A 23,510-nucleotide genomic window follows, 5' to 3' on the forward strand; every position below is an offset into this window, starting at 1 on the left:
TTTCCTTTAGAATTATTTTATTAAAATCATAAATGTACAACAGCTTCTTAACTCTACACACGCACTTAAATTTTTAAAAGGAAAACGTTATGTCTTATTACACCATGATCCTGGCTAAAAGCTTTTCAAAACTTTGAGAAAAATCTTAAAAAAGGTTTCACATGTCACCTGAAACTTACAAATTTAACATTATCAAAGGAATGCTTCTACACTTACAAAGACCACTAGAAAGAAACAACAATTAAAAAGCTAAGAAACTGTCTCAAAGGCATTTTTACAATCCTTCCTCCACAGTAAGGTAATGTTATTAAATAATCCAAATCCATTCACAAAATGGCTCTCTGCATCTGCTCTGGTGTCTTCTGCCATATCACTGCATATTTATGCATGACTGAGATAAGTGTTTCCTTAACATTGTTATTTCGATAACCTGAAGCTGTTCTGTTACCTCTGGGCTCTCATCCTCTCCTATTTATACAGTGAAGCCTGTTTCAACAGAAGTAAAGAGTAAAAAAATAGGTTATGAAATTATTCATCTAACCATTTTTTAAAGGAAAGATAATATCCTAAAAAGCTTTTAGGTCCTGCAGCTACTCTCAAGAATCACTGCAATTTTAACATTTATAAACATACTTACCCATGGCATGCTTGAAGAAATTCAGTAGCGGCTCCTCCCTCCATATCCACCACTTCCTCCACTGCCCCCTGGACCATAGTTTCCTGCAATTGCAGAATAAGAAACAGAACGGTCCCATCAGTACATTTTTTTAATCTAGGAATGTTTGACTGAATCAATCAATCAAAGCTTGACTAAATGAAGAGTAATATCTGCTTTCCGTAGACTACAAAGCCTTCTAACATTTCACCGTCTTCCCCTAAATAACCTCCAAATACTGACACAAGAAGCAACGACACGCTGAAATCTTAGAAGATTCAATAGTGTCACATGTAATTTGATGCACTGTGCTGTCTTGAGCCTGTGAGTCCTGACTGCATGCTAAACCTTACAAGAAAGGGGTTCACGTTTCAGTTTCCATTTCACAGGCTTTATATTCCATATTAAATAACATTTAGACGACAAAAAGCAGGAAGCAGCAGAAAAAAAATGACCCAAGAGGAAGAAAAAAATCCCATCAAATACGCTGGACATTAAGTAACCAGACTCTCCACAAATAGTGTGAGCTGACAGCAAAGAACACGAAACACAATCTTTGGACTCAAAACCGCAAAACATTGTGGGAAAGTCAGTGTATTTCATCTGTTAAAAAAATCGTAAAAATAATTTTCCCTGAGACAAGCTTTACAGTCTCAAGACAAAAACCTTAAACAAACTTGCAGAAAAAAATACAGCCACTGCACTCCATCTACTGCAGAAGTTATCCAATTTCTACAATATCCATCTCAGAATCATATAGAATGGCCTGTGTTGGAAAAGACCTTTCAATTTCAAGGTCATCTAGTTCCAACCCCTCTGCCATGGGCAGGGATATCATCTTTCACCAGACCAGGATGCTCAAAGCCCCATTCAACCCTGCCTTAAACACTGCCAGAGATGGGACACTCACACGACCTCTGAGCAAGCTGTCCCAGTGCCACACCACCCCCACACCCCCTATTTTTTCCTAATATCTAATCCCTCTTTTTAGTTCAAAACAGTTACCCCATGTCTCATCTTCTATTTCCCCAAAGGACTAGAAGCCCACCCACTCTGGCTACAAAGACAATCAGGACATATGCAATACCTCCACCATATGGTCCCCCCATGTTCCTGCTGCCACCAAAATTTCCACTCTTCATCGGACCATAATTTGAAGGTTGTTGGTTGTAGTTTCCAAAATCATTATAGTTTCCACTTCCATAATTGCCTGTATTATCAACACAAAAGTAGGAAAATACCTAGATTAGCTAAAAAGGATACAACACTCTAAGTTACCTCATCATAAAAATTTTACATAAAGTACAAAATCACATAGGTTTTCCAGCAGTGCATGCAACAAACAGTGTCTTCATTCAATTTCGTACTGCTTAAAAACCAACAGCTTCCTTAGGCAACATTTACACAAACCCCTCCTCCCTCCAAGTCTCAAACGACTTGCAGTAATTTATAACTGAAATGCTTGGACATTTTAAGCCTAAATGTTACCTCCTCCATAGTTGTCATAACCACCTCCATAGCCCCCACCCTGGTTGCCATATCCAGGTCCTCCTCCACCATATCCTCCTCTTCCTCCTCCGTAACCAGGGCTACCACCGAAGTTTCCACCTGTGATAACATAATCCTTTTAAATGAACTTTTCAATGTAAAAGGCACTCAAATTATGCACAAACAAAGGATAGCCAACAAAATGGCTCAGGTAATTAATATAATTTTTAGACAAATGACAAATAAATAGGGAAGTGTTTCTTAATGAGAGAAAAATCACCACCACAACAACAAACTAACCTCCAGGTCCTCCACCATATCCATTATATCCATCACCAAATCCACGGCCACTTCCATATCCATCTATTGGGAGAAAAAAGCCCGAAGGATTTCAGTTTAGCCATAATGAACTAGCTGAATTCTCAAACCCTTATGACCTTAAGAACCAAATCTCAGAAATTATCAATTAACCACATGCACAATTAACTTCAGAAAAACAGAAGTGAAACATCCAATAATCATTTGATATGTTTTCTTTTCTTGCATTTGTGTGGTATCCAGTTTTAAAAGGTGAGGCAAGTGCTGCACAGAATCAGAGAAATCTCTGACCTTCTTTGCAAGTAAGTTTAGCTTACTTTTGGCTTTCAATAAAAGCTAGAAAAAACCCCAAATATAAAACCTCCAAAAACAAACAAAAACCAACAAAAAACACAAACAAACGTTTTAAAAAACCCCAAAAACCCAAACAAAACACACACACACACACAAAAAAAAAAAGCCAAAAAAGCCCAACCAAACAAAAAACAGAACAAAAAACCCACAAAACAAACAAAAAACCAAAACAACAAAAACAAAAAAAAAACACCCCACCACCAAAACACAACTTGATTCGCAAATTACTTTTCCCAAAAGCTCTCTCAGCTGCTGCTGCTGCATTTAAATTAAACAGCACAACAGCTTACAAAGTTACCCAGAACCAGAAAGCCAGTACTAATAAAAGTAAAAAAAAGTAAATTCCATAAACATGCCTGTCTTACCGGCTCCCCCTCTGAAATTGCTGCCAGGTCCTGGACCAAAGTTGCCACCACCTCCACGAGCATCACCAAAGCCGAAGTTGCCTGTAACAGTTTAACATTTATCAGTAGTGAGATTGTGTGAAGTGAACACAAAAGCCAACCATGAACCATTAACCAATACTTGTACATACCTCCTCTCCCACTCCTAGAATTTTGAACCTCCTGCATTTCTTGTCTAGAGAGAGCTTTCCTTACTTCTGCATTATGGCCATTGATGGTGTGGTACTTCTGCACTGTAATAATAAGAGGCTATCAGCATTTAACTGGCAACAAGCCAGAGTATCAGATTTCTAATCCATACATATTCTGAATCATTCAAAAGAACGCTAAATACCATACGATTTTTAAACAAAGATGACAGTACTTATTTGAAATGCGTGTTCCCACACAAGTAAGCAGAACTATGATGTAGCAAATACACAGGCAAATAACTAATCCCATTACTTGTAAGTTTCGTTTTACACAATCACCAAGGCTACAAGGATCAGCACTGTCAAAGGAAAGAGTGAAATTACTTACATACAATTTTATCCACAGGATCATGGTCATCAAATGTAACAAATCCAAACCCTCTCTTTTTACCAGACTGTCTGTCAGTAATGATTTCAATAGTGTCGATTTTTCCATATTCCTCGAAGTAGTCACGAAGATGGTGCTCTTCAGTGTCCTCTTTAATACCACCAACAAATAGTTTTTTCACAGTAACATGAGCACCAGGTTTTCCAGATTCCTGTTAAAATAACTCTTTAAATTAGCACAAAGAAAAACGATTTCACAAAACACTATTTGGCCAAGATTTCAGGAATCTAATTCAGATAAACTAGGACTTTTCAAGCACTGAGGCACAGCACTCTTATGAGGGAAGTAACTCAGGGTTACTTGGAGGGTTTTCCTCCTCCCTTTATGTCAAACCCTTAAAAGCACTGAAAACTATGTAACTGTTTGAAAGAACTGCAAGTATTCATTAACTTGAGGTAGAGCATGACTTTTGTAGTTGTTTAAACAAAGATGCATCAGCTTCTTCCACCCAATTCCCCAAAAGCACTGAACCCACATTCCACTTGTATCAAGGTCCTTCAACCTCAGCCAATTCACAACCATGCATTGTAACCCCCTTAAAAAGTAAGCACTTATGGTACTGTAATTACATTTTTCCAAATGTTAACCAACCCTGCATTTTGCAGAGAATGGAAAGAAAACTGGGATAGTTAACAGTGATTATGATTTCCATCTCCCTGTACCTTTGGGACAGGCTCATTCAATTCCAGTTCTTCAGTCCAAATGTATTAGAACACCTCAGTCCAACCTTAAACTGGCAAACCTTCCCAGAGCTCCCATGTGGTGAATGGAATTTGCCTTAAAATACACACTTGCTCCTCAAGTACCTCTGTGCCACAGTAACCTGGCTTAATGGTTGACCGTGTTCCTGAACACACCCCTAAATTTGTACCCTGAAGTTAAAATCAAGTATGCCTGGGGCTAAAGCCAGCACAGTCCACAGATTATTCTGTGCATTGCCACTGGGAAAAAAGTTTCCCCACTACATTCTCTATTTTTATACACCTTTCAGAAATTCCCCAAAAAGATCTTGGAGTAGTCAGTAAAACTGACAGGAACTCATTAATTTGAGGCTTAGTAACAGTAACCATTCCAGAAAAGAATTACTTTGTAATTTCAGGCATTCAACATGTTTTCTTTAACACTACTTTCAGACCCCAAAGGCGTCCCTGCAGACATGATTCCACAACCAGATTAACTTAGTAATTCACTGCAATAATAGACATGTATGTAAGAGACCAAAAGTGTGGGAAACAGTGCCCCAACTACAGCCTTTTAACTAGAGAATTTAAACCCAGGCAATTTCAAGCAAGAACAAAGCCTGTCTGACCAAAACAGGTCTTTTCAAAGCATGACAAGCATCTGCTTTCAAAGCGGTACTTACCTCTCTAGCCACAGCTCTCTTAGGCTCAACCACCCTTCCATCAATTGTGTGAGGTCTTGCAGCCATAGCTGCATCAACTTCAGCCATGGAAGAGAATGTTACAAAACCAAACCCCCTTGATCTCTTGCTTGCAGGATCCCTCATTACCTAAAACCAAAAAACACATTTAAACCATTGATACCTGTCTCACATTAAGCTTTTTTGCTAACAGTACTTGAAGAAAGTGTATAAGCCTAATTTACATTTTACTTAATTTGACTTCAGAACATAATTATAGTAAAGTACCAGACTCTGATGATTTACTACATGAACAGCACTGCTTGGCATTGAAAAAATTCAAACCACCGTTGCCCTCCAAGACTCATTTAACTCAGTGTTGAGTTATGCTCCTAGATCAGGGAGATGCATTTATGTTCATTTTTGAGAAGAAAATCATACACATAATTTCTTTTAAGCTTCATGAACACCACAGACCTTAATCTGTTATGAAACATGTATTTACTACTCCCAGGACAAATTCATCAGAGAACTTCTACCACAGCCACCACCCCATCGATATTTAAGACACGCATGGACTTCGCGCATATGGACATGGTTTAGTGATGAACTTGTCAGGGCTGCGGCAATAACTGATGACCTAAATGGTTTCTTCCAACCTAAATGACTCTATGAAAACATCATAGAGAAAGACATTCTCTTTTCCAGCTTATTGCCAAATGTTACCAACCACACAGATGTAATAGTGCTCTGTGTGAGCACTTCCTAATGCACTTCAGCCAGTAATACCAAAGTTGAACTGCTGAAATCAGTGGTTAGAGATAATGTGGGAGAGCTTTACAGAAAACAGATTGTGAATGCTCCTAACTATCAAGTTTGCAAGAGAAAAATGTATGCATTGCTACAATGGACTGAACTGTGTATAAACCAGTCAACTGCACAATTAAAATCTAATATTACATCTTCTCTAAGCTATCCAAAAAACAAACTCCCCATTAACTATTCCAACACATTCCATGCCATTGCTTTGTATTGGTATGCTAAACTTACCACACAGTCTGTAAGCTTTCCCCATTGCTCATAGTAACTCCTCAAGCTTTCTTCTGTGGTTTCAAAGCTCAAGCCACCAATAAACAGTTTGCGGAACTGCTCCTTTTCCCTCTGCCACAGAAAAAAAGATTACATTAACATAATTTAAAACACCTCTTCTGCATTAGCACGTCAGATGCTAACCAAGATTTTCGAAAGTGTTAAAAACCTTCGGTAAAACTTATTTTCAAAATGAGGCCTGGCTCTTCTAAATGTTCTACCCCTACTAAAGAAATTTAGCATGTCTACAGGTCCACTTTTACAATTCAAATTTTATTTCAGTCCTCATTCCTGTCTCTCCCTCTAGATATCGAAAACAAGGGACCACACTGGAAGACTTCCAGAATATTCTTCTCAAAGACCCATAGGAGATGCTTTTTAAAGAAAAGGAAAATGAGAACTTTGGGGGTTATTTTTATTACAGAAAATATGTATTAACTCATACTGTGATTCTATGCCAAGTGACACTCATTTTTAAAAACCATTCTGACTTAAATTGTTTTCCATGAATACTACCATACTATTCATCAAAGGTACTAAAAGTAAAAATAAATTAAATACATCTAAAGATGTTTTAAAACAGGTTAACTATTCATATTTTCTCCACAATTACTAAAACAAATGAAAGTCAAGCACCTGTAAAATTAATCTGGGATCCCACACCATTACAATTACCAACTATCCACACTCAACAGGAGCAGTCTTAAAATAACTCCCTTCGTAATAGAAATGTGAGTAATACATATTTGTATCCACTAATATAAATCATGCTTTCAGTAAGACTTTATTTCCTTGCAGAGGAATTATCACTGCAGTTGTCATTGCAAAAGAGATCTCTGCTGAACAAGTGCATCATAAAAAACCCCAAACAAACCCCACAAAACAGGACCAGTAATAAGGTATTGCAGACACTATTTTGTATTTAGTGGTAAACTAAAGCAGAAAGGACAACCTTCCAACCTCTGCCAGTTCAAAACACTTTTATGGTAACTTTTTCTACAAAGCAGGCAGTTTAATGGCCATCTTCTACATACAGTAGAATTACCAGTTTATACATGTTGAAATTTCATGCCAAACAATTTTTTAAAATGCACTAAAAAGTAGTCCCCTTTCACAAATTTATTGTTTTGGAATGTTGTTTTTAAGAGAACTGTCCTGCTAGGGACAAGACAACTCAAACCAAATCCCTTCAGCTTTATACTGTTAACTAACTATAAAAATCAAGAAAATCTGCTTGAGTGTTTGGTTATATGTTTTCTTCAGTGTGGTGGTTGTTTTTTAAACAACTCAAACACTGCACCAGTAGCTGTATTTGACAAATACAACATGATTAACTGTTGCAGTGGGTATTAAGCTAAATTTAGAAAGAAAACTGGAAGACCAATGAGACTAAGAAAATACGGAAAATACTTCAGTGCATATATACTTTTAAAAGTATTAAGCAAATCTGCCTGTAGACCAACATGTTTTCTGAGGCTGTCCAAGGCAGGCCTGGATCTAGATGCAAATAACAGGAAGACAATTACTGTAGGCAGTAACAAACCAGGTATTTTTTCAAAAGACACCTCCATATTACCAGCCTGACACACTGCAGTCTGACAAGGAAGTCAACTTTCTCTGTCCCTCCCCCCCGCCAAATACACACCCTATTTGAAACTGATCAGTTCTCAAATTTGCCTTGAAAACACTTGGAATCTGCTGTTGGATCTAGTCTTTTTTCTTCTAGGAACCCAGAGAAGGCTACTACTGTCTCCTCCTTGTACAGATAGGCAAAATGAGACAAGTGTTTAAAAGCAGCAGACACGTGTTTTAAGTCATTTCCTTTCACCTCATAGCATGAAAGGAATAAACAAAAGAGCGCTGCAAACCAGAACAGGACTAAAAAAATCATATGGTCATCACGTGCCATACTACTGTTTATTAATAATGCACATTATTATAAAAATATGAGAATCAAGAAAATTTAGTAGACAGGTAGGATTTTTACAGTGTTATGTTTACCCCTGCAAACAATTACAAACCTGTAAATGAAACTCAAAGAAAGACTGAAATCTATCAGTTGTAACAATGACAAAAGTATACCACACGTTACTAACAAACATTAAACAGAATAGTAATTTGCTTTACAGATGTATTTAGGGTCGTGCTCTACCCAGAACAGCATCCAGGCACCACCTACGTCAGGACACAGCAGTAACAAAATTTATTACCAGTTCTTTAATAAAAACCACTGTGTGAAAACAGCATAAACATGCTGCTCCACTAATAAACACAGTGTCTAGATGCGGACAAGCTGTTTGTCTTAAATGTGTCAGTTTCAAGAAGCTCTGGTTAGCTTAACATTAACCTCCCACTAGAGTCCAGAGAGCTCTGCCCATCTAAACTTTGTGCTGAACGTGTAAAATGTACCCCAGTAATTATCATCATGCCAGTGCCTTTTCGAATCCAGAGGAAAATCCTCTTTTGGTAAAGACACAGACACCTCATACCTACGAAGGCCCACAATATAAAAGCTGGAGACAACACCTGAAGGGCCACAATACAAAAACTGGAGATAACACCTCTGTTAAGATTTCCACAGTATACCTCGTAGCAGGAATGGAGCGCCACAGGAAATCTTTACAATCTCCGTAGGATCTTCATCCCTATGTATTTTCCTTCACAAGCTTAAAGCAATTTGAGAGGACTGGAAAACGCACAGCATTTACTGAAAAATTAATCACCCGAGCAAGGAAAGGTGTTTGATACAGCAGTAACGTGCGCAACCACAATCCACGCTGACTGCGGAATTCGGAATCCGAGTACCCAAAACGTTTAACAGAGACAAGCGAGAGCGATTCCTGAAGTGCAGGGCACTGCAAGCCCCGAGCGGCTGCTCGCCCGCCTCCCGTGGCCGCCGGGACGCAGCGGCCGGCCGGCTCCGCCATGTGGCGGCAGCAGGAACACCGCGGCCCCGAGCCGGGCGGGGAAAATGGCGCCCGGGAACCGCCGCCGCCTCCAGGGCCAGCGCTGCAAACCGCTTCTAGCGCGCACCTACACACACGGTGCCAAGAGTTCCCCGGCGCTCTTCCTCGCCCCCGCGGATTGCAGACGACTGCAGCTGCCCCCCCGCTTTGCCCGCTCCCCCGGAGCGATCCCCACTGCCTCTCGCTTCGGCCAGGCCGCCATTTTACCCCTCCCCCTCGCACCGCCATTACCCGCAGCGCCGCCTCGGCCGCTCCGCCGGGGCCAAGACGGCCCCCGGCCCGCGCACCGACCGACGCGCGGACCTCCGCGTCCCCCGACTCCGACACCTCAGCAACAGCACAATTAACAGCCATGGCCACGGGCTTAAGAACGCGCTGTCCGCCATGCACGGGTACCGCAGCTTCCGCCGCCTCGCCCGGCTGCGCGCCAGCCCTAGCCACCGCTTCCAGAACCTTCCTCTGCGCAAAGCCGTCCAGCACCCGGCCCGCAGTGCGACCCGGCAGCAGCGCCCGGGCTTGCGCGGACACGACTCGAGCTTGCTTGTAATTCCCAGCCCCGAAAAAATTCACTCCGTCTGCACAAGCAAAAGCGCCTCCCTCCTTAAAAGCAAACTCTAAATCCTCCCGTTCCACGTACCATATTCTTCATGGTTTTCACGTATTCCTGCTCGAGAGTACCGTACAAACCAGTAGGTAATGGCTGCCTGAGCTGTTACGTAATTTGAAATTCAGCTCCGCGTAGTGTTAGCGCCCTCCTTCTCCAGCCCGAGCTTGCTTCCGAGGTTTTAGTTTAATTCATTAATTGTTTTCCAAAAATTAAAAAAAAAATTAAAAAAGCTAGGATCTGGAGTTTAAAGATCTCCAAAGGGGCTGCTGTTCTGTATAATGCCCCTAGGTGTTTTTATCGTGTAATGAAAAGTCATAGACTCCGTTAGTAATGGCCGTCTCCGAAATGAGCCGAAGGAGCCGTCGTCGTCGGGCTTATCCGCTTCGACAGCCGCCGGAAAAAGCCGAACTAGGAATGGAAGCCCATTCGGCTCGCTTCGGTAATTTCCGGAAGCTGCCGCAGCATGCGAAAATGGCGCTCGGCGCCAGCTCGGCAATTTCCGGAGAGAAAGACGCAGCAAGTCATCAGCCCGCTCGGCACTTTCCGACAACGAAGAGGCTCGCGAGACGTAGCCGAAGCGGCCTCAAGCGCTGCTGGCACCGTGTCACGGGTTTTTTTTTGTTTTTTGTTTTTTCCGGAATTTGACAAAAGGCCCCGAAGGCTCAAATCTCGGCCTTATTACTAGTCGGGGGCGGCCACGCATCGCCCCCCCACACCTGCGGTAGTGGCAGGGAGCGGGCGGGCGCAGCTCACCCCCGAAACCTCGCCCTGGCCCCTTCCCCCTCCGCCCGGGCAGGAGGAAGTGAGAACTACACAGATTTTGGCAGCAGCACAACACATCGCGGGGCCCCGGCGAAGGGAGGCAGACTTCGCCGCAGCCCGCTCCGCTCTACCCCGCACCGCCAGCATCGGGCGCGCCGCCCGCTCCGCCGCTCTGTTCTCCTCCCCTCCTTCATCCCCTCCCTCCCTCCCTTTTTCTCTCTCCGGCGGCCCTGCACGCACCGCGACAAAGGGTGAGTGCTGCCGCCCCGCGCGCCAGAGAAATGGCGCTGGAGCGGCTTCTTTCTTCCCGCCCCCTCTGCTCCCCCTCCCTTTCAGCTTCCCCGCGGATCCACCCGCGGATCTCCCGCCCGCAGCGAAGCCTCCTTAGCCGACTCCGCGACCCCTTTTCCCACTTATGAATGAGTTTTCGGGCCCCAGAGCCCCGCTGCCTTCCGAGCCCGCTTATCTCCCCCCGCCCCTCGCTCTCGCCCGGGGGCCTCCCCGCCGCAACGCGGGAAATGGCCGCGCTCTAAGGGGGCCCCTCCAAACGAGCTCCAAACCCACCCCGGCGCTCCTTGCCCGCCCTCCCCGCGCCCGGGGGCCACCCTGCCGCACCGACCAAGGGCCTCGCTCCGCGGCGGCGGGCAGCATCGGCCCGGCGCGCATTCGCGGCGGCGGCGGCCATCATGGCGGCCGCGCGGGATCCGCGAGCCCGCTCCGCTCCCCCCGGCTTACCCAGTCGCTTTCCCTGTCGCCGCGAGGCATCTTCCTTCTTTTGGACGCCTGGCGCGGTCCTGCGCTCGCCCCGCGTTGGAGAGACGTCTTGGCCCCCCTCCTGTGCCGGCGGCGACGACGGTCGGAGGTTGTAGCGGCTCGCGCGTAGGCGGCGGCGGCGTCGTGCGCTCTGCCCCGTCACAGCCGCCGGCGCGCAGTGCTCGCCCAGCCCAGCCCAGCCCAGCCCAGCCCCACCAGCCGCCGCCGCGCCGCTCTCCGCCCCCCGCCCTCCCTCTCTCCCTCCCTCCCTGCCCCCACCCCCCGCCTCAGCCCCCCGCGGATGTCGCTGTTGCTGCCGCCGCCGCTCAGTGCGCGCAGGGCGGGAGCGAGGAGGAGACGGGAGAGACCCAAGCGGCTGGGCACCATTGAAGTCTGTATCCTTCTCTCTCTCTCTCCCTCTTTTCTCTCGCTGCAGCCGCCTCCTTCCACCCCACTCACCCTCGAGTACCCTTCCCTGACTCCCCTTTCCTTTGCGGCTCGCTGCGGACCGCCGCGGGCAGATGCGGAGCGCAGCCCGCCCGCCTCCCCCCACCGCCTCTTCTTCCCCACCCCCGCGTCCATGGCGGTGGGGGTGGCGGGCGGAGCGGGGCTGCCGAGGGGTCGCGGCTCCGACACCCGCGCGGGGAAGGGGGGAGGGAGGCCCCTGGACCCGCGGGCGCTGTCGCCCCGGGGAAGGAGGGCAGCGCCGGGGGCGGGGGCAGCGGCACCCGCGCGGCAGACAAAGCCGGCCCGCCGGCGGTCCCTGCGTGTACCCGGCCCGGGGCAAACGTGGCGGGGCGGCGGGAAGACGGCGTGGAAGGGGCCCTGTCAGCGGTGGCGGGAGGGGCCCAGGGTCCCCGTGCCCCTTACCTCGCCCGGGGCGGCCCCGCCGGCCTCATGTGCGCCCGCCGCAGGCCCGAGGCGCAGCCGCCCCCAGCAGGCCTCCGCAGGGCTGCCTCCGTTTTCTGGTGGGGGGGTTTGTTATTGGTTATGTTGGGGTTATTTTTCCCTCCTTCTGCTACATTTCAAGCCGGGGGGACACAAGGCGAGACGCTCTGCACTGGCGCCCTGGCCCCGGCCCTTCTCCCACCTCCCCTACCCCACCGCCCATGGGACTGCCAAAATCCACCTCCCGTGTCAGGGGAGGATTGGGCGGGATTGCTGAGTCCGGGAGGCTTTCTGGCCTTAAAGGACTTTTCTGCCTTACCCAGGGGTATGGGAAATTCTAACAGTTCTATAGCTTGCTGCGGGGCGGGGACAATACATGCCTATGGAGCTGATCGGTATGAGAAATGACATGGAAAAGGGGATGGATTGTGTTCAACGTAATTTGCATAGGTTAAATATGTAGTATGTACATCTTAGCTGAGTTAATATTGCTGTAGGACCTTAACTCTTGCAAACTTGAGAATGAGAAGGCAACGTTATAGTTGCATTAAGATAAATATTTGCTGTTTATAAGAATTTATTACCATGTAAGAATAATGGGTGATTCATTACACCACAGATATGTATCTACTTCCTGTCAGATTTGCAGTTAATATGCTTTAGGTATATCTCCAACTGCTAGAATCTGAACTCCTGTTCTATTTGGTTTAAGGAAATAAGCATCCCTGATGGTCCTCCCCCTTTTCCCTAGAAACATGTCTATGCTTTTGAAGGCCTTGGGAAAAATCTTTTTTCAACGCTATATCCCCCCCTGTCAGTATCGTTTATCCCGGCTAGCCTAATGGTGCATTACTGGGTTATGCAGGACAAAGTAGTAACCTACTTTTTGTTCTGGATTTAATCCATATAAGAAATGTTGTATGCAGTGAATACATGGGGGTTGGAACAAGGACCATGCTTGTCTTGGGATGCCTTTCTTTGAGTAATGCAAACTTCCTTTTAATTGTCATGCATTTTTCTAGTAAAAGCTCTGCAAGTCTGCAATAAAAATGGCCTCCAATAAAACTACATTGGTAAGTTCATGCACACCTAAAGTATATAAGGATTTAATCAACATATTTTTCTTCAAACTTATAACTTGGCATCTCCATTTAAAAGATACATCCACATCTCCCCTCCCCAGCATTATTCTGACCAAAATTTCAGATCCAGAAAGTAAGGCTACTAGAAAGGACATTGTCTTTGGTTTTAATAAATCTGCCGTTTCTAAAGAGAAACTTGTTGGGAAAAAAGTGTGAAAGGACTCTGCACTATTTCATCTGTTCCACAGTAGAAAACACTAAGGATTTTTTAGCCTCTTTTCAGCATACCATGTAATTCATCATACATGTAAAAAATGAAGTCCAAATCATGTACTCATTTAATTTCTCCCAGTGTATTTGGAGAAAACTATGTGCCTGACAAAAGGCAGTCTTTACAGATGAAAAGTAACGTTATTGAAAAATGATGTGGCATAGTTAAGATGCCTTTTGAAATGATTTTTAACAAATAACAGTTTCTTTGAATTTCATAGGAGCAGAGATTATCAGATGTCAACCCTTCCCGGACCATTTTAATGATGCATTCATGGATCTCAAGTCCTCTAAAGCTTTGCTTGACATTAAAATATGGACTCCTAAGGGCAGTTGGTTGCTGGTTACAATTCAACTAATAATGATACATAGTTTCATGAAAGACAGAGCTGTTGAATTACAACGTGAGCTATGTCTGAGGTTGAGATGGGGAAGTAAGCAAAGAATATATGCGCACAATTCAAAACTTCTATAGCAGAACTGGTTTATAATACATTCAAAAGGCCTGTTCTTAAATTTACAGAAATTATTATTGGTTCAGTCAGCTCAAAATATATTAAAAGCTTGTATTAAGTCCTGGCTTAGAAGTGCAATGGAGTGCTTCCTCTGTGTTGTACTGTTTTAAAATACTTCACCAAGGTGAATGTCTGAACTTTCTGTTAGTAGTTGCTTGTCCACTTAGCCCTAATTTGAAGAAGAGAAGGAGTTAGCCAGTTTGGGGAGGGGGTACCTCAGAGAGAGGAAAAAAAAAAAATCTGTGAATGCAGTATTTTTAATCTTTTGATGTTGTTGAGAATTTTGCTGCACAGGTCAGGAAAATCAGTTATGGTTCCCATGGGAACTATAACTAATTCTGCTTCATTATGTATTTGCATGCAAAACCTAAATATGTTAAGGGATAGGGTAGCTATAGTTCCTATTTTCTTACCTCTTGCATGTTAAAATTCTACACCACAGTGTCACGTCAGTGTTTTAACCTTGCCCCTGAAAGAAAGAGTGATTATCCATAGATCTGCACCTGTCATATGTGATTTTTGAATGCAGAAAGAGAAACGAGCTATAGATGAGCCTTCAATGGTCAAATGCCCAAGTTCCAGCTTACAACATGCAGCCATAGAGAGGGGAGCTTCAGGGTCAAGTGGACATTAGTATGCTTTATCTTCAGTCAGGTGTCACAATTCACTTGTGGGCTGAGATTTGCATGGACACGTATAATCTCAGAATGTACAGGTTTTTAACATGTTCAGTATTTCTGCAGGCTCTGCAATCGAGTGTTATTTTAATAGGCTCAAGAATTTGAAGAGCAGTGCTGATTCATGAGACCGAATTAAATCTCTAATATTTAAAACAGAAGCAGCATACTCTTGATTTTGCTATTTCTTACTGCACTTCGAGAAAAAAAATACAGACCCCCATGACATTAATTTTCCTCTGTGGAAGATACTTAAGATACTTAAGTCTTAGAAAGTAAAAAAACAAATTGTTGCTTTGATACAGAAATCCAAAACATTGATCTTTAAGTGACAAGGATTAGTGAAGCCGAAAAGAGTACCAGAAAACAGTCTTCCATTGAATCAAAGAATTTTAGTCCAACGGAGAATACAGATGGAGATGTTCCCCACTTGTAGCCTGCTTGCCTCATCACCAGTAATTATAATGTTATTACTATGGTATAGTGAGTCTGTCTTTTTCTGTGTTGTTGTTTCTCCCTCTGCTACTTTTACTGTTTGTTTATTTTCCTCATATCTACCCCTTCCTATTTCACACTTCCATTTTTTGAAAGAAGCTGCCTTCATAGAAGCCTTGAACATCTTCATGTTGTATTTCCCTTCAGTATCAGTCTTGCATTCTTTTTCCTGTGGAGGCAAAAAAAGCCAATGTGCTTAAGTTTACACTTTTCAGACATGAATGCTGTGGTCAAAATACACCTGGGATATGCAGGCAGTTAAAATCTAATTGGAAATACATACTCTGTTCTCTCTTCTGTGCTCTCAAACCAAAATAATTGCCATGTAAGATACGTACAGAAGTTTGCTGTTTAAATGAGAAACTAGAAACTTTCTCCTCTCTGTTTCAACCTTCAATTTATAGGTTGCTAACCAGAGTGAAGTATTTTGGAGAGGGAGGAAAAAATTAAGTATGAAAAGTAAGGGGTACAAAGTCAGGGCTTTGGCAAGAGAATCATCTTCAAGTCTTCAGTTTACAAAAAGAAGACAGTTTTTGTTCTGTCTGACATACTTTTTTTTTTTACCTTTCACCACATCAAGACAAAATTTTAAGTCTGAAAGTTTGAAAATTTCAAAACTGCAGTATTCTGAAACTAACCCCTATTAGAGAGGACTAGAGAATGGCTATCAAGCAAATAGAGGTGCTTCATGATGTTTGCTTGTCTGTTTTCTGTCATATAGGAAGTGCTTTTGTGAGGAAGTGCTTTAGTGAGGAGTTAGTTCTGTCCACTTTGTTTTAGGGTGCTGCATGGCTCCATGTTTTAGGAACTTAATACTTAGTTTATGGCTGCCACTTAACAATTTCCTTATGAGATGCAGTCCAAAATGGCAAGCAAACTGCTTTTGGTATGCCAGGCCTCCAGAAATGTGATATAACATGATAGACTTGTTCCAACCTTTTTGAGATTACAAACAAGGAAATGCTGAAATGTGTCCTTCTACTACTATTAATTGTGCCTTATTAAACTGGGAATGCCTTGAGGATGATGTGGATGTAATATCTGTTTTAAGAACTTAAAGAATATTACTTGAAATATCAAATGTAAACTTAAAGCACTTTAAAAGTTTTGTAAGTTAGCAAAATTATATTTATGTGTTCAGTGCTGTACTTAAGTGTAGCAGTCTAAAATTTATGCACCTTTGTGACATCTCTTTTTAAGTTACATGGGTGCATGGCTAAGAATAAGAAGGGACTGCAGTAATGGAATGCTCCTAGCATGTATCCTGTTCAATAGTTGCGGGTTATTGTTGAGTATTTTCCATATTGTTGCAATACATCATAAACTTTACTGCCATCAGTTTCTCCTTGTCTTTTTGGAAAAGGTAGAAACCACCATTTTTTCAGTACCATCCCTTTTCTATTTTATGCATTTTCACTGTTCCCTTATTACTATTCTTCTGCCTTGCCCTCTGCCTTTTCACAGGCGTAGAGTTAACTTTTAGAAGCTTCCTGATTTTTTGAGCATGTAGCACTGAGAATTAAATTTTTAAGGGGAGTATAGTCACTGAGTATGTAGACAAAAAAAAATTTACCTTTTTAAAAACTGGTGTTGGGTATCTTCTTAAGCAACTGAAAAAACCCAGAACATTAACATGTCTTGCTCAGGTTACCTGACCACATGCACTAACGTAAAAGGAGTCTGAGCTTCTGGCTTTAGTATTAATAAGCCGGTGAAATAATTGTGTAAAGCAAAAAAAAAAGAAAGAAAGAAAAAAAAAAAAAGAATAATGTCATTCTGAATTTCTTTTGTAGCACAAAATGGGAAAGAAACAGAATGGCAAAGGTAAAAAAGTTGAAGAGGCAGAGCCTGAAGAATTTGTTGTGGAGAAGGTCCTGGACAGACGTGTTGTAAATGGAAAGGTGGAGTACTACTTGAAGTGGAAAGGATTTACAGAGTAAGGCATTACTTTAATTTCTCTGATAGAATGATAAACACTAACCATTGATTTGAAATAACTGTGCAAAGAGGAGATTGGATTATGGGCATCCACTTTAAAAAAGCTTGAGGGAAGGACAAGTGCATAGTCAACTGGGACAGTTGAGTACGAAAATGAAACAGAAGATACTGTGGCTCATTGTTTGTTGTATTAAAAATTCAAGAACTTTTTACCAAGCCCTTAGAGATTGTTCTTCTACCACTCTGGTAGAGCTTGTGTCTGAATCTGTTAAGGTAAGATAGACTGACAGTTATCCTGTATGTAGCAGAATGAATGTTACTTCTGAGTAAGAAATCATGCAGGGATTTAAACTGCAGGCAGCTCTGAAGCAGGTAGTTTGCTTACTATTAATTTTCCTGATCTGCTCTCAAATTAGGTGGGTTTGCCTGTGCAATGGTTGCCTTCAGCAGGCATACTTGAAAGGAATTTTTGAGTGTCTTTTCCAGGACTTAGATAAGTACGTGAAAATTTTACAGTAGACTTAAGAAGTTGATTGTTTATGAAGAATGCAGTTGTGCCTCCTTTCAGTGACACTCTGTGGCAGCTTGCTTTACCAACTGAAAGAAGGTGATGCACCTAGAATTTGTGCATAAATGGTTATGTATGAGGTGATATTATTGTTGCATACCTCCCAAAGTGAGTACATTGCAACACTGTGCATCCTGGCACCTGAAATGTATATAGTGATACATGCATAAATGCAAAGCACAATGTGTTTAGTATTTGAGGATCTGATTTGAACTTGCAATAATACATTATTGTAATGGAAAATATTTTGTGGGTATCCTGCTCGTGCAGTAGTGCTGTGGCAGTATTTGAGTGTGAGGTGCTTAGTGGTTGTGGGGAACATTCATGGACTTCCTCCAATTTTAGTTAACAAAATGCATACTCACTAAAACATACGCAGTGCCCAGCTCTGCCCACCTTTGTTTTTGTTCCCTCCTGCAGTCAGTCAACTGAAGGAAGAAGTTAGTTCTAGGTATAGTTGCATTCAGTGCTCAGAGCCAACTTCAAAGTGTTCTTCATATCTGAAAGATTAAAAAAGCATAATAAAAATATATATGACTGTTTGTAATGATTGTTGTGTACACTCTTCTCTGTAAGTCTAAGTACTGATATCATATAGTTTGTTTTTATGGACAGTCCTTAGAAGAACCAGGGAAGTGAGTCAGTTTTAAATGGACAGGTAAGTTTTGGTAGGGTGCAGATTGCTTGTTTTAACTCCCATACCCCACTGAGAACATGGGTGTTAATAGAGCTGCTTTTTGTGTTATCTTCAGTTTAAGAACATTGCTTTTCAATACTAGTGGAGTGTGTTTCTTTCAGTCATCAAATGCAGTACATGAAAGCTACTGAAGATGGCAAGATAAACATCCTTAGGGTTTAACAAACCTACCTGATATAGCAAGACAAAAATTAACTTGCTTAAATTAAGGGGAGCCATGGGACTAAGTTTACATTTTCCTCCTTTTCCTAGTTTTACATAAATGTGTGTATGTTTCAGTGCTGACAATACATGGGAACCTGAAGAGAACTTAGATTGTCCAGAGCTAATTGAAGCTTTTCTGAACTCTCAGAAAGCTGGTAAAGAAAAAACAGATGGTGCCAAAAGAAAATCTTTGTCAGATAGCGAATCTGATGATAGTAAATCAAAGAAAAAACGTGATTCTGTAAGTATATGTTTGCTTATTAAGCTTCTATTTCCCTGCATCTCTTCCCTACCTCCCTATCCCCCAAAAAATCATATTGTGACTTTGAGAATGAGACTGAATACTGATTTAAAACTGCAGAAATTGCATAGCATCTTGGTCTGTAGTTTGAAAAGGGTATACATTCATTGTGGTTTATGAGACTGTCCAAATGGTGGGTAAAGGATGATTGACTGACATGATTTAAAGTTCTTACATTGTCCCATAACACTTACTGAATAATTGAAAGTAAGACTGGTTAAGAGTTATTAATTAGTGGTATTAAGTGATCCATTTATATTAGAGCAAAAGGTCCATGAATGGAACAAAGATGAAGTTCTGGTTTGGCTTTCATATTTAGATTTTGAATAAGTGAATGGCAAGATGGAAAACTGTGAAGACCAACGAGTTACATAGATTAGAACCAAGCATGATGATGGAGAAGAAGTAGAAAGGATGAGTGAACAAAGCCTACCTTTTCTGAAAGGTCTGGATTTCTCCTTCAGTTTAAATGAGTGAACAACTCGGCACATTTAGTGCTGATAAGTAGAGAATAATGCACATGTAGTAATGTGCTCAATAGTTCACATTTTACTCCATAAACTTTCAGACTAGCAGTTTGAAACTGCTGACATTGCCAACCATTTTCATGTACTGAAGACAGCAGTTGGACGTGTGGTTACTGTCAAAAAGGTTGGAAGGCATCAGAAAGAATAGTTCATGAATAATACAAAGAATATTTTGCTTTCTGTATAGAGCCAGTTGTTCACCTTCATCTGTAACAATAGTGTGTGGCTAGCACAGTTTTTCCCATGAGAAGTTTTCTTGTGTTTTGTAAATAAAGATAAAGTTTGGATGTTTTGGAACAGTGTCCCAGAACTTGGGCAGTGCAGGCCTGGCCAATCAGGCCTGGGGGAAGGCTTCTGACTGACCAATCTGGGTGACTTTTGAAAACTCTATAAATGTGATGAAATCAAAACAATAAAGGTCATTCTTTCTTGCCACTGAGAACCGATGCATTCATTACTCTGCTAGCTGCTCAACAGCAACAATAGTGGCCACTGTGTCTAAAAGGATATTGTGAACCTATAAAGGAGCTAATACAGGAAATAGTTGTGATATTTTTTGTCACCAGTGTGATCTCAGTGAGCCAAGAAGAGTTGAGGTGTTCCCCAAGGGTACAGTTTCATTGTTTGCTTAGCCAGCCCAAGCCTGTTGTTTTGCTGAAAAGGATGTGTTTTCTCCACTTCCAGGCATGCGTTTTTACTTTGCTGCTTTCGTTATTTTTACTGACCATGCTTGTTTGTTTATCTACTAAAATTATTTTAGACCATTTGTTTCATCTATTTTGTTTTCAGAAAGAAATGCTGGAAACATGGATATAAAATCCTATAGTATTACCCTACATCTAAATAACTTGGCCTGAAGATTGGTCATGAAAAAATCCATGTCATATTCAGACAATAATATGTAACCCTAGATTTGATGGGTTTTTAAGGCTATATTTTCTTGTTCTGATACACACACAGATACATATATGTACAAAAATTTGTGTACCTAGTACCAAAATAGAATTTTGTCTTAAATTAGATAACCATCTTCTAACTTAATAGGTTGATAAACCAAGAGGGTTTGCAAGGGGTCTTGATCCTGAGCGGATAATTGGGGCTACGGATAGCAGTGGAGAGCTTATGTTCCTCATGAAATGGTAAGTTTGACATCCACAGTTCCTGTCCATGAAGGGAGGGCAGGCAGCTGCGCTTAGGCTGAAGAGACAACTTCATTTCAGGAGTAAGACAGAGAAGCTGGTGGTCTCCTTATTAACCTTGTATTCTTAGAAAAACAAATCTATATTTAGTTAGTACTCAATCCCTCTTCTTTCAAAATCCCAACTATCATTTCTGTTTGTATGATTTTACAGAAGTAGAAATTTGAAAGGTAATTTCTCATAAAATAGGGGGAAATTGGCATTTGTATGGAAAAACTGGATCTTGGTAATATTCTTGCTGAGGGAATGGCAGGCAGAAATCCAGCTTTACATGTTTCAATAAGCTGAAGCAAGCTGCTGGATAGCCAACCGTTTAACCAAGCACAGTGCCAGCTTTTCTGCACACAGCAAGGTGGAATTGGGAGCAGCTAGGGGAGAAAGCAGAGGTGGAGATAAGTAAACAATATGGAGAGGCTTAACATTATGGGCTAGTAACAGGGGAGAGTGATGTGGGGAGTTAATGTTGTTGGGAGGGAAGGTGGGGGCCATCTTCATTAGCTACAGTGTTGGAAGAAGGATTTCTTGCCTTGTAAACAAATGGGGTAAAATTAGTGCTTCTTCCCCATGCTGAGAAAGCAAGAGATTGAATTGACATTTGCTGGGATTCAGATTTCTTAAGGTGATGGGATAAGAAGGATAGCTTTTTACAGCCTTTGGGAAGGGCACATTTTTAGAATGGAGTCAAACTGAGTGATCTCCTGAGACGTTGTATGTCTTGGGATGTGCCTAGACTGCTGAAGATCCGTGCTGTGGGAGATTCTCTCCCTTCTGCCTTTTTAAATTCTCTATAAATTTTATGTGAAACTTGGAAAAGTTGCAAAACAAATATCGTAAGTGTTTGAATTTCTGTACTGATAATTGGCAAAAGCAAACACGTGCCTTTTTTCCTTTTAGTTTAGTTGCAGTTGATTAGTTTTTCATAAATTGGTCATAGGTAACAAACAGATATGATTATGTATGCACAAAGCTGACTTGTAAAGGCAGCATACACTTTAAAATGGAATCTGAAGCATGTCAGACAGGCAAGCTTGGTTTATTATCCCAAGACAGCATCAAGAATAACAATATGAAATACAGGGAGTTACTTGCATAAACAGTAAATATAATTTGCGTGTAAGTACCACCTCTTAAGGTTGGTCCTGTTGATTTTTAAGTCTTTGAAGTTTTGATTAGTCCTTAAAAGACAAAATCAACCAAGTTTTACTTCTTTCATTACATACTGCAGTATGTAACATTACAACTGGTTCCCTTTGAGTAGCATTTTCCTTTCAAACAGAAAAAAGCATGGGAAGGGAAGAACAATGGAGCTATGAAACCTTGTCATTACCATTAGCATGGAAAGTCTTAGTAGCTTTAGTGAAAAGTATACTGGAAACTGATTTCTAGCTGACATTCTTTTCAGAACTTAGAACTTACCAAGAACTGCTAAATATTTTGAAATAATGATTATTCATTTTCTCAAATTCCGCTCTCTTCTAAATCAGGAAAGACTCTGATGAGGCAGATCTGGTGCTGGCCAAAGAAGCTAACGTGAAGTGTCCTCAGATCGTAATCGCTTTTTATGAAGAACGGCTAACTTGGCATTCATGCCCAGAAGATGAAGCACAATAATTGTTTGCATTGCATTTTTTATATATAAGAATATTAAAACCCGAAATTTGTTTTATTAGCAATGTGAGAAGCATACATTCTAACAAGTTTTAAATTTGATATTTTTTTGAAGTAGTATGTTTTGCATCAACAGCAAGTAAATAAAAGCTTTCTGCAACTTGTTTCATTTATCACAAGAGAGCATTTGATACTACTACTTCCTCCATATTAGGTAAAAGCTTTTATAAAACATTGATGAACTTCCATAGTTATTACAGAATCATAATGAATGTCTAAACAAACTCACAGATGTTTTGTAGTCTTCTATACTATTGATGTGCATGTATCTTCTTTACCCAAACCTAGCCCTTTAAACCTGTAGGGTCATTCTTTTTAGTATTTGGGATCACTTGGTCTTAAAAAGACCAGGTGAAAACTAACTTTGTAGTAATTTGAATGTTATCAGACTGTATATTGTTTACTTTATTGTAAATACTGGTGAACAGTGGTCAATAAAATAGTTTTATATTCTTCCTTTATACTGATAGGCTGTGACTCTTTTGAAGCGGGCTATTTCTCAACTTTTGATATGTTAAACTCAATTTGTAATATATTTAACTGTAAGTTGGTTTTTTTGGGGGGATAGGTTGATTATTAATATTACCCCACTGCTACTCTTGTCACAATACCTGACAAATACCAAGCTTTGATTGTTAGTTGGGATTTTTTGTGAATACTACCTGAGACACAGGGGTTTTTTTCAGTCAGGAAAGGCCTGTAAAATGAATATGCTTTGGATACTCATGTAAATCACAAATGGCAACCACACAGCTTAGGTACAGCAGTTGGTCACAAGGCCAAGTGGTCTCTGCAGGCACACTAGGAAATATTAGACACGTGTTGACAGTATTAGCCTTTGCTTTAATTTCAGGTCTTAATAAGAGGCTATAGTGTACTTAAGGCTGGTTCAGATGGTATTGTTCAGCCCATCACCTGAAAAATACTTATATAGCTCAGCCTTTAAAGTGAAACATTTAAATGAAGATACTTAAGTCATATACTTGGAAAAAAAAACTTAATTTCAAATTTAATTTTAAAATTAGTCCTATAATCAGCAGCTTGGAGAATGCCTTCAGAAGGGCAGAAGTAAAGGGTGGGGAACTCAGGAAGAGTAAAATTGCCATTCATCTTTTAATTTGCTTTTATCTACACATCTTTTATTTA

At 41.6% G+C, this 23,510-nt stretch overlaps 2 protein-coding genes across 9 annotated transcripts; one reads left to right on the forward strand and one right to left on the reverse strand.

Moving 5' to 3' along the window:
• HNRNPA2B1 (heterogeneous nuclear ribonucleoprotein A2/B1) lies at positions 1-11,518 on the reverse strand. Of its 3 annotated transcripts, none has more exons than XM_085050958.1 (11): positions 11,318-11,518; positions 6,209-6,319; positions 5,162-5,308; positions 3,739-3,949; positions 3,351-3,452; positions 3,172-3,261; positions 2,444-2,506; positions 2,144-2,263; positions 1,743-1,865; positions 638-720; positions 1-486 (listed from the first exon to the last, which is right to left on the reverse strand). In XM_085050958.1, exons 1-10 carry the CDS (start codon positions 11,345-11,347, stop codon positions 659-661), a joined length of 1,059 nt encoding a protein of 352 aa, XP_084907084.1. In that variant the 5' UTR covers positions 11,348-11,518; the 3' UTR covers positions 1-486; positions 638-658. The 3 variants fall into 3 exon arrangements, with proteins under 3 accessions (XP_084907084.1, XP_084907085.1, XP_084907086.1); XM_085050959.1 differs by having other exon boundaries at positions 3,181-3,261; positions 11,318-11,517; XM_085050960.1 differs by lacking the exon at positions 11,318-11,518 and adding an exon at positions 9,851-10,202.
• CBX3 (chromobox 3) lies at positions 10,667-22,825 on the forward strand. Of its 6 annotated transcripts, none has more exons than XM_085050964.1 (6): positions 10,667-10,833; positions 13,246-13,296; positions 17,056-17,198; positions 18,745-18,910; positions 20,542-20,636; positions 22,181-22,825. In XM_085050964.1, the coding sequence occupies exons 2-6, from the start codon at positions 13,273-13,275 to the stop codon at positions 22,305-22,307; spliced, it is 555 nt and encodes a 184-aa protein (XP_084907090.1). In that variant the 5' UTR covers positions 10,667-10,833; positions 13,246-13,272; the 3' UTR covers positions 22,308-22,825. The 6 variants fall into 6 exon arrangements, with proteins under 6 accessions (XP_084907090.1, XP_084907091.1, XP_084907089.1 ...); XM_085050963.1 differs by lacking the exon at positions 10,667-10,833 and adding an exon at positions 11,586-11,726; XM_085050961.1 differs by lacking the exons at positions 10,667-10,833; positions 13,246-13,296 and adding exons at positions 11,594-11,726; positions 15,073-15,222.
• The last annotated feature ends 685 nt before the right edge of the window (positions 22,826-23,510 follow it).

This window comes from Lichenostomus cassidix, chromosome 2 (assembly GCF_008360975.1).
Source record: "Lichenostomus cassidix isolate B80296 chromosome 2, HeHo_3.0, whole genome shotgun sequence".
Classification (NCBI taxonomy): Eukaryota; Metazoa; Chordata; class Aves; order Passeriformes; family Meliphagidae; genus Lichenostomus; species Lichenostomus cassidix.

What these genes read in the sequence shown, in the direction of transcription:
- HNRNPA2B1 (XM_085050958.1), bottom strand. Translation starts at nt 11,347, where the DNA reads ATGCCTCGCGGCGACAGGGAAAGCGACTGG. An exon ending in AGAGAGCTGTGGCTAGAGAG is followed by an intron (nt 3,950 to 5,161) that starts GTAAGTACCGCT and finishes TTATTTTAACAG; the next exon opens with GAATCTGGAAAACCTGGTGC. An exon ending in TTCTAGGAGTGGGAGAGGAG is followed by an intron (nt 3,262 to 3,350) that starts GTATGTACAAGT and finishes AAACTGTTACAG; the next exon opens with GCAACTTCGGCTTTGGTGAT.
- CBX3 (XM_085050966.1), top strand. Translation starts at nt 11,637, where the DNA reads ATGTCGCTGTTGCTGCCGCCGCCGCTCAGTGCGCGCAGGGCGGGAGCG. An exon ending in AGCGGCTGGGCACCATTGAA is followed by an intron (nt 11,727 to 17,055) that starts GTCTGTATCCTT and finishes TTTCTTTTGTAG; the next exon opens with CACAAAATGGGAAAGAAACA. An exon ending in AAGTGGAAAGGATTTACAGA is followed by an intron (nt 17,199 to 18,744) that starts GTAAGGCATTAC and finishes TGTATGTTTCAG; the next exon opens with TGCTGACAATACATGGGAAC.